General features: G+C 39.4%; 1 protein-coding gene across 19 annotated transcripts in view; it reads right to left on the bottom strand.

The window, feature by feature from the left end:
• Window positions 1–6,125: 6,125 nt before the first annotated feature.
• Window positions 6,126–9,386, bottom strand: part of SYTL5 (synaptotagmin like 5) — a 186,418-nt gene continuing 183,157 nt past the window's right edge. For 18 of the 19 annotated variants that reach the window (XM_039546594.1, XM_039546480.1, XM_039546489.1 and 15 more), the window contains one exon: window positions 6,126–8,491. In XM_039546594.1, coding sequence (XP_039402528.1) covers window positions 8,349–8,491 — 143 coding nt within the window. In that variant the 3' untranslated portion in view covers window positions 6,126–8,348. The remainder of the gene's footprint in view (window positions 8,492–9,386) is intronic. The other variant, XM_039546603.1, reaches the window with a different exon arrangement.

Raw genomic sequence — 9,386 nt, 5'->3', positions numbered from 1 at the left:
TTCATCTGAAGAATACCCCTTAAAGTAAGGTTTAGTCAGGCAGTGAGGAATGCAATAGAGTCTGGTGGTAAAGGAATCTTCAAGCTCTTTCTTACCCTGCTGGTGTTTGCTAAAATGCAAATTGTTCTGTTTCCTGCAGTTTCCCGTCTCCTTGTTACTTTGATGGCCCTCTTTACTGCTGACAGGTAAGCTGAGGTAAATACACATTCCTTTGTTTAGGGTAGACCTGTTTAACAACTCCCCCTGACCTGCTCATCTTAAACACACTTTAGTCATAATTCCAGCACATATCCATAATTCCTAATACACATCACATATGTACATCACATATGAATATTAATGACCACTAAAAAGAACAGGAGTACTTGTGGCACCTTAAAGACTAACAAATTTATTTTAGCATGAGCTTTCGTGAGCTACAGCTCACTTCTTCAGATGCATAGAATGGAACACACAGACAGGAGATATTTATACATACAGAGAACATGAAAAGGTGGAAGTATGCATACCAACAGGAAAACTCTAATCAACTGAGATGAGCTATCATCAGCAGGAGGAAAAAAAACTTTTTGAAGTGATAATTAAGATGGCCCATAGAAGGTGTGAGGAGAACTTAACATAGGGAAATCGATTCAATTAGTGTAATGACCCAACCATTCCCAGTCTCTGTTTAGGCCAGTGTTAATTGTATCTAATTTGCATATTAATTTGAGTTCAGCAGTTTCTCTTTGGAGTCTGTTTTTGAAGTTTTTTTGCTGCAAAATTGCCACCTTCAAGTCTGTCACTGAGTGGTTAGAGAGGTTGAAGTGTTCTCCCACTGGTTTTTGAATGTTAAGTAATTAGTTTTTAAATGATACCACAGAAGGCACATTTTGTACAAAGATTATTACAATAGTGTGTAGGGCATGGACACGGGGGTTACAGACACTCCTATGGTTCTGTGACTTGTTAGAAAGGGGACAGCAGCAGCAAGGCTACATGGCTTCAAAGGAGACAATTTTAAAACCTGCACATGGGGATTAACCTGAAACAATAGAGAGACACCAATCGTTGGCCCTCTCATCCACATCACACAAGAAAACTGATACTGATGGCCTTGGAGAATATTTTGATGTGTAGCTAATCGCCACCCACTGCTGCTACAGCTCCCAAAAGAAACCATTTACAAGCAGGAAGGCCTGTAGCTCTGAGAGAAGTAAGTGAATCAAAACAACTCTCACTCCAAAGCCAAACAAGCAGCCAATTACATCTGAATACAACTAGGCAGTAATACAAAACATAGTGCAATATCACAGCGAAATAGGAGCTCCAGCAATGATGGTAGGCATTTCTATTGAGCACAAAGCACTTGCCATACAGATTAGTACTCACACGAGCACCCAGGTGGGACTTTTTTTTTTTTTAAATAGGTTCAGATCAGTGCATATGTATTGGGATTTACCCATATAAATTGCAGTCTGGGGTATCCAGGGCTTCAGGTGAAGGAAAAGGAGAGGAAGTTATGCCTAGGGATCTGCAGGCAATACATTTGCCAAACAGACATGTCAAGTTATGTTTGCAGAAGCTGTTGGAGCCAGAGTGGGGCTGGAAATGGCTTAGCAAAGATCCCCTCTGTCATAATTGCTGCTGGCTTTTTATTTGCGGATGGCTTGAGGGTTTTAGAAGCCAGGCTCCCACTTCCACAAAGGCCTGAGCCAGCAGTGAACACTAGTTAGAAAGGAATGGTGAGGAGAAGAGAGAGAGCTGCCACTGAGAAGCAGAGGCTCGCTGTGGAGTGACATATGTGAGCCATTCCGAGATGTATGAAGCTGATAGACTCAGTCAGAGGCCTCTACTGCTGTGATAGCTCAGAACCAGGCGAGCTTAAAAAGACATGTAATGATTAGTAATGACACTAAGCTGCAAGGTTAACTCTTTGAACACAATTGGATTTCTAGGTGGACAGTACCTTGAAATTGGACATATTTAGCAGGTTGGGGAGGGAGGGACTGGGTTCTTGTCAGAATGAGATAGGTAGTAGAGGGTCCTTACAGAGGGTTTCCACCAAGATTTGTTCTGGTGGGTAGTAGAGAATAATGTATTCCTGGCTCAAACCAGCAATTTTAGACCTTCCTTTTCACAAACATTAAATCTACTCATAACAAAAATATAAAAATTAACATAAAAAGAGCAGCTAAGGGAGGGAGAGAAGACAAAGCAATAGCAGGAAGGAGAAGGGAAAAGCATACAAGAAGTACAGTGACATTACACCAATCAGGTCTTAGCTCATAGCACACATTTAGTATCACTGGCTGCATGTAGATGAAGTCCCTTGTTCATCATTGTTAAAAAAGGGCAACAGCATGTTCGCTGGAAGGGGCCCAAGGGGTTTGATGTAAAGCATTTTAGCAGAGATGGGAACACAGCATCATCTTTAATTAATTTTATTGTAAGAGAAAGAACATTGTACTTTACAATAACTACAAATGGGTTCACCATCAACCTTCTTCCACAGTCCACAAGTCTGAATGTACAGTACACAGGAAAGGACACGAGCAAGCTGGGCAGGAAAGTTTTGGCTCAATTTTGGCAGAGCTTCTTTTAATGCAATGTCGTTTAATGCTAATAGTGTTCATTTCCACTCTAATTGTACCAAATGGAGAGCTAGCAACAGAGAGCTTGAACAGGAAAGAATTCAGAAGAAGAGGACACATGATATTCTCTAACTGTTGCAACAAAGACTAATTTTGTTGTTAAACAAACCCCAAAAGTAAGTAAAGGGGGAGTTCATACATGCCGTCCAAAGCAGCCTAAGGCTAAAAAGCATCAAGTTCTCCAGAAGAGGACTAGAAGTATGCAGCTGTGTATAATTCATGGTCACAAATAAGAACTATTACAATAGCTAATCTAAATCATGACACAAGCTGTGGGAAGGATAGATTCTCAAAAACAAACCAAAAGCCAGTTGTTTACAAGTTCAGGCTCACACACTAGCATTAATATACACTATTTAGCTGCATGTGCATTATCACCACCATGTCAGACAGCACCCCTCACCCACTGGGCACAGTGTTTGGAATCCACTAACATGGTCTAGTGCATCTCATGGACAATTAAGGAAGAATACACCATTACTACTTAGAGCTTGCCATCCCCTATGGGAATTGCTCAGATCCAACCCCTTCCCACAGCCTGTATCCCAGGCCTCCTAAATCTTGCCCTTAACATCTTTGAATATATATTATTTTTAAAAATCTAGGGAATAAAGTTCCCAATGCATTATTACCATTCTGCATGCAGGTCAGCTCTAAGAAAGAACCATTTGTTTGTTTGCTGGTCTTGGGTTGTGTGGTAGTGTTGTTGTTTTGCTATTGTTGCAAAGAGATAAAAACCAGTATCCCAGGCTGGGAAATAAAACTTCAGTTCTCCTTTATAATGAGGAAAAGAAGTAGGGCCAGTATCAAAGTGGGCTTGTGACTGCTGCACGCTGCCCAGGGTCCTTGCCATCTGAGGCCAGCATGAATTTGACATATCAGATGTGATCCTTAGTGGAGGATTTATTGAAGGCTACATGGAAGGGTGCGTGGGAGAGGGAGAACAATGGGAAGATTCAGGGGCAACCTTTATTGTAGCGTGTGAGCTGATTGACTGTGGTACTATGACTTTGAACCCCCTTTTTAATGGTGGATGTGATCCAGAATTAAAAGGAAAAGAAGATGGGATTGGGGAGGGGACACAGTTTCAACTGTCATCCTCCTATATTTCAATCAATGATTTAGGCTATTCAAAGCTTGCTTTGCTGTTGTACTTTTGTAAACTTCTTCCAGAACACTACTCAGAAGCGTGGCAAATTACACAGTTTAACCAATCAGGGAAGTATATAACATGAGTCTACACAATTAAATCTTTCCTCTGAAAAGCAACGGCTAGTTTTACGTCTCCCTAGTGTAATCTTTATCGGAGAGGGCACGATGTGGTAAGGTTCCGACTTAATCAATGTACCATGATAAATGGCACTTACCACCCAGAACCCTCCTCTCAGGTTTGCCAGCAAAAGCCCCTTGAGAAGGGTGGCACAAAATCACTTTGCTGAGCTGCCAACTGAGAAAGTGATGTTGGAACTTCTTGCGATGGGGTCACAGAAAAGCAATGACAGCGTGACTCTCGAAGGAGGATGAAGGGGTTCCCTCTATGGCATAGAGTCTATGCCTTTGCGATGTCCCTCCCATGGTCCATTAGCAAAGAAAAGGGGTGTGTTGATAAAATGTCAACTCTCATTAGAGACAAGATGCCTGGGCAATGGGCAGTGACAAGGCAGTGTAAGGAGATGTTTATTCCTCTGGCTCAAGATTTTACAGTGATATCTGTATCTTTTATTATAGCTTTTAATGTTTGTAACTTCATGCTTTTTAAATAAGTCAAACCCACTGATTATTAGGGGGAAAAGTAAGGTAGAGAATGAAGCTTTGTAGTTAAAATTGTTAGAAAAATACATATTTTAATATACTGCATTGTGCTTGACTTGTTTTTTTTTTTAAATCAATACTGTTAAAAATAGATTCTTCTTGTTCCCGAGTATTGTAGCTATATAAAACTGTGCTAAAGAATAGTTTAGAATTATCTACTGTGTCAAGTCTTATTATTCAGGACTAGAATTTATAAATCAGGGTTAAATGTAAGAGTAATTAGATTGAGATTTCTGTAAAAATCTGCCTTGAGTAATTGTGGCACAAATCTATATACAAGAGAGGTTTTAACTTGGTCTCTGATTGGTAGGGTGACCAGATGTCCCGTTTTTAAAGAGACAGTCCCGGTTTTTTTGGACTTTTTCTTATACAGGCGCCTATTACCCCCCGACTCCATCCTGTTTTGTTCACAGTTGCTATCTGGTAACCCTACTTACTGGCCATCTTAGTGCTCAGTCTGGTGACACACAGTACATAATGGCACAGAATTATAAGCAATTAATCAAATATCTGGAAAACAAAAAGTCAGATGTGCGATCAGTTATCTTGTCCTTTCCCCATCCCATACACCATTTCTATAAAAAAGAGAACAGGTACTTAAGGGGTATTATTAATGTGACAATGGTTTCCACACATCAAATGCTTTCTACAAATGTACTGATCACACCACTGAAGAGCAAAGCTTTCTAAATAGCTGCTGGGGTTTAGAACATGGATTCATTAGAGCCATGTGTGATAGGCACACATTAAAACAGAACAAAAACTAAACTGTGTGTGCTAAGCTGTGAGACACTCACTGCACTGCCCAGATCCCATCCAGAAACAAACAGCAGCCTCCTAATGGAAATACTTCCCACTTGGAATTTAGTGTCTTATTCCATACACTTAATAGAAAACTACAGATAATGGATGGAGCGTCTTTATTATCTGGCCCATGCTACTCAACCTTTTAGGCTAAGACTCCTGGCCCCACTGAAGTCAATGGCAAAATTCCCACTGCCTTCAATAGAGTCAGGATTTACCCTCAATCATTTTCTTTAGTTTAATAACTGTAACTTTTTTAAAATTTGGCCAAACACATAAATGAAAACAGAGCTTGAGCCTCCATGTCAGTGTAATGTCACCACTCCTAAAACAAACATCTCTCTGTGATGTAAACCCCTTAGGAAAGCCAGACTCTGAGTCCATTAAAGAGATGGGGTAGTTTAGGCCCCAATTATAGGGTATTTTTTGAGGGGACAGCTGTTGAAGAAAACCCATTTCTAAAAGAATGATTGTGAAACTAAAAGAAACATGCAATAAAAGAGTGCAGCAGGGTGTGTTTGGTTTCTGTGCTTTCAATTATACATTCCTCCTGACTTTTGTGAACAGAAGTACCCCCACTCCCATGAAAATGCATGAGAATAGGAGAGTAAAATGGACTAGAAACAGACTAGTTTCTTTTCACTGCCCTGAGTGAAATTCCAAAAGTAAACAAATGTAAAACAGCCAAATGGAATAAGGAAAATCACAGCCAGGAATTTCTAAAAGCAGCGACTGATTTTGGGTGTCCAATCTGAGCTGCTTTAAAGGGGTCTGATTATCAGAGGAGATGTGTTCAGCCCTTCCTGAAAATCAGAGCCCTTTAAAGCATCTCTAATTGGGCACCCAAAATCACTAGTCACTTTTCAAAGTCTTGTCCTAGATTTTTAGAAATCTGTTTTAGTAACCTATGGTGTTCTTTGTAATGCAAACAAAGGGATATTTAAAAACATATATATTTTCCACCTAACATTAGTACATTATTATTTTAACAGGTAACTTGTGACATGTTCAGCAGTTTCATGCCACTCAAGCCAAACCCAGAAACAGGAAAAAATAAGATTAGAAAGGAGAGAAAAGACATACAATTTGAAGGTTTTGGCCTCAATTGTAAATGGGAGATATAACTGTAGTGGACAGGGCATTTCTTCAGTTTCAGGTACAAAACACAAGCTGTAGTTATTTAGCCATTAGTATTTCATGTCATAAAACCTGGGGCTTCAGTTGCTGTTTCATTGTGAATGGCAGGATTTTTACCTCTCAAATAAGCATGATTGTGATAACTCTTCTTCAGAGAAAGCTTTAGGTTCTGAATTCTGACCGCATGAGAAAAAGAACAGAGAGAGAATCTGTACTTATATATGGGGTGGAGGCGACAGAGTTTTTTTATTGGTTTATTTTGTTTGTGGTTGCTAAATATTTTTCACAGTGATACTGTCTTGCTCCCAAAAGTAAAATGCTTGAAAAATAATTAAGGATGAGAATAGCAGTAGATGTATTTACTGTTGATGACAGGGAGCACAATTTTAATTATGGATCATTGAGATGAAACATAATTTACCCAATTTATTGCTGTTTCTTAGGTTTGTATAAGGTACCTATCACCATAGCACAAGAGTGCTGAACTTAGTGTATCGCATAAATCTGCAAATACTGTACATGTTATATCTGGTAAGGATCAATTATTCTCCTTGCTATGGTTCTGCTGCTGTATAGCACAGCTACAGCCCATAAGCAGGTATAGAAAACATTGTGCTCTGTACACATGGGGGTCTAGTTCTTAGCAGGCAGAAAATTTAAGATTGGTGGTGTGTACTGAGAGCAGGACAGATCTCATTACACACAAAGCAGACTTTTGGAAACCAAATTAATATAGAACAACTATGCCATTTAACATGGACTAATTAAAATCGTAAGACAACATTTTTATATTAAAATGCATTAGCACTATAAGTGCAAGGACTCATATTAGTAACATTCAGCAGCAAAATCCCATTCTAAATCATATCATGGTTAATAATTAATAAATCAGCAGGATATGCTTGAATAGGATTCCAACCCATTCAGAACACTTCTCCATTTAAACCCCAATTCAGCAAAGCAGTTAGGCATATGCTTAATTAGATCATTTCTTTAAATGTTTTACTGAATTGGGACTTAGTCCATTAAACCTGAAACAGCACATGTGGGTAAATGTCAACATCTCATCAGTTATGACAGAAGTTTTAACTTCTCTCCTCTTCTGTACAGTGATGTCTGAATTATTAAATGAGTTATAAGCAAAAGTTATAATGCAGCCATAAGTAACGGTGCTTAGTTCTGGAAGCTGCTATGGGATGTATAATAATCTGTTTTCATAAGAGGCTCTTTGATCTGGGGGAACCGTAGCTTGCATTCTGAATGGTGCACTGAAATACACAGCACACACATCACTGCAGAGTACAGCATTCCTGTTATTTTATATCCGCACATCTGCTGCCTATTTCTAAATACCCAAATAATGGCTGCTGTGTGCAGTGTATCAGCTTTTCTTGTAGTGATGCTTGTTGCAAGGCTTGCTGTCATGCACAGTTCAAATAACAGAACACGTAAACTGGGGGAAGGGATGTTGCTAATTATTCTTTCAGACTGCTTGGAATCTGGTGGTTTCTAATCTCATTTCAAATACCAAACTTTTGAGTTGCTTCAAATTGGCTTATACCATAAATAATCATTAGTCATCAAATGACTAAAGCATTTGCTTGCTCCATATTCTTCATGGATGTTGACACTAGTAGACCATATTTTTGTCTCTGAGACAAAGAAAGCCTGAATTATATACTATATTCAGGTATCTTTCTTACTGATTTCAGTAGGAGTTTCACTAGGGTAAGGAGCATTGTCATAAGAATACGGATGCACGAAAGTGCAGAATGCATTATAATCCACCTCTGGAGCCGTAAAATCCAAGGCAAACAGGAGTCTTTCTTCCCCACTTTCGCATGTGCAAAGTTACAACAGACTGAATTCCATTAACACCAGGCATCCTTGTGGTACCCCACAACAGTTAAGAGTCACGTCAGCAAAACAGCTGGAGTTTATCCTTGTGCAAGCCATTTGTTCTCAGAGTCTGCGTTTTCCCATGCTAGATCTCAGCATTAATATACCTTCCACAGAAACTCCGGGATTGTCCATCATCGTTTGCCAGAGGTGCTGCTCTTCCCCATGGGAATCCATCCAATCGACTTCCTTCCCGTTACTTACACCTGGCAATTGCAAAAACATGGAGAGCTAGTGAGATGTAACTTAATATTGCTCCTTATCTGTTTCAAGAAGGTATATGCAGTGTAGTTGTAGCCCTGTCAGTCCCAGGATATTGGAGTGACAAGGTGGTTGAGGTAATATTTTTAATTGAACCAACTTCTGTTGGTGAGCGAGACAAGCTTTCGAGCTTACACAGAGCTCTTCTCCAGGTCTGGGAAAGTACTTATACTAAACTATCTGTTCAATCTTCTATTTAGCTGTGACATTCTTAGTACTTTTCCCAGAGCTGAGGAAGAGCTCTCTGTAGCTCCAAAGCTTGTCTCTCTCACCAACAGAAGTTGGTCCGATAAAAGATATTACCTCACCCACTTTATCTCTCTCAAGAGGGTACAGAAAGATAGCATCTTCCTTCACTGCACTACTGTGTGAAAGACACTAATATCAAGCATTTGCCTTACAAAAATTATGGATTTTTCTGGTGAGGAGGGTTTACACTTATCTACTGAGGGGAAAAAAACTGGCAGATCATAAAAGGAAAATAAAGAACAACAAGGAAACCAGAAGTATTTCATAAGTAAATGAACAAAGTTTTTTAGAAATATCTCAAAAAGAATGATGCAATAGAAACTGTAAAAGGTCAGCCTGGGTTTGGCTGGGTTTTTGTCTGGTTTTGCTGTAAATTCAGCATCTCCCCATTATAATTTTAAAAAAGAATCTATATAAGCTTAAAAAACAAATAAGTAACATATGTATCTGATATCCTGAAAGACATTGGATTGTCATCAATTAGCTGAAAACTAAAGTCCTTTTGGTATCATGAGCAGAGGCCAGCAAAATTTCCCAACATGGCTCTATCCCACAACCACTGTCTTCCTAGCTGAGAAGGAATGGATGACT

This window comes from Mauremys reevesii, linkage group 1 (assembly GCF_016161935.1).
Source record: "Mauremys reevesii isolate NIE-2019 linkage group 1, ASM1616193v1, whole genome shotgun sequence".
Classification (NCBI taxonomy): Eukaryota; Metazoa; Chordata; order Testudines; family Geoemydidae; genus Mauremys; species Mauremys reevesii.
Note: the sequence above shows the minus strand (reverse complement) of the source record. Positions and strands in the feature narration are given on the sequence as shown.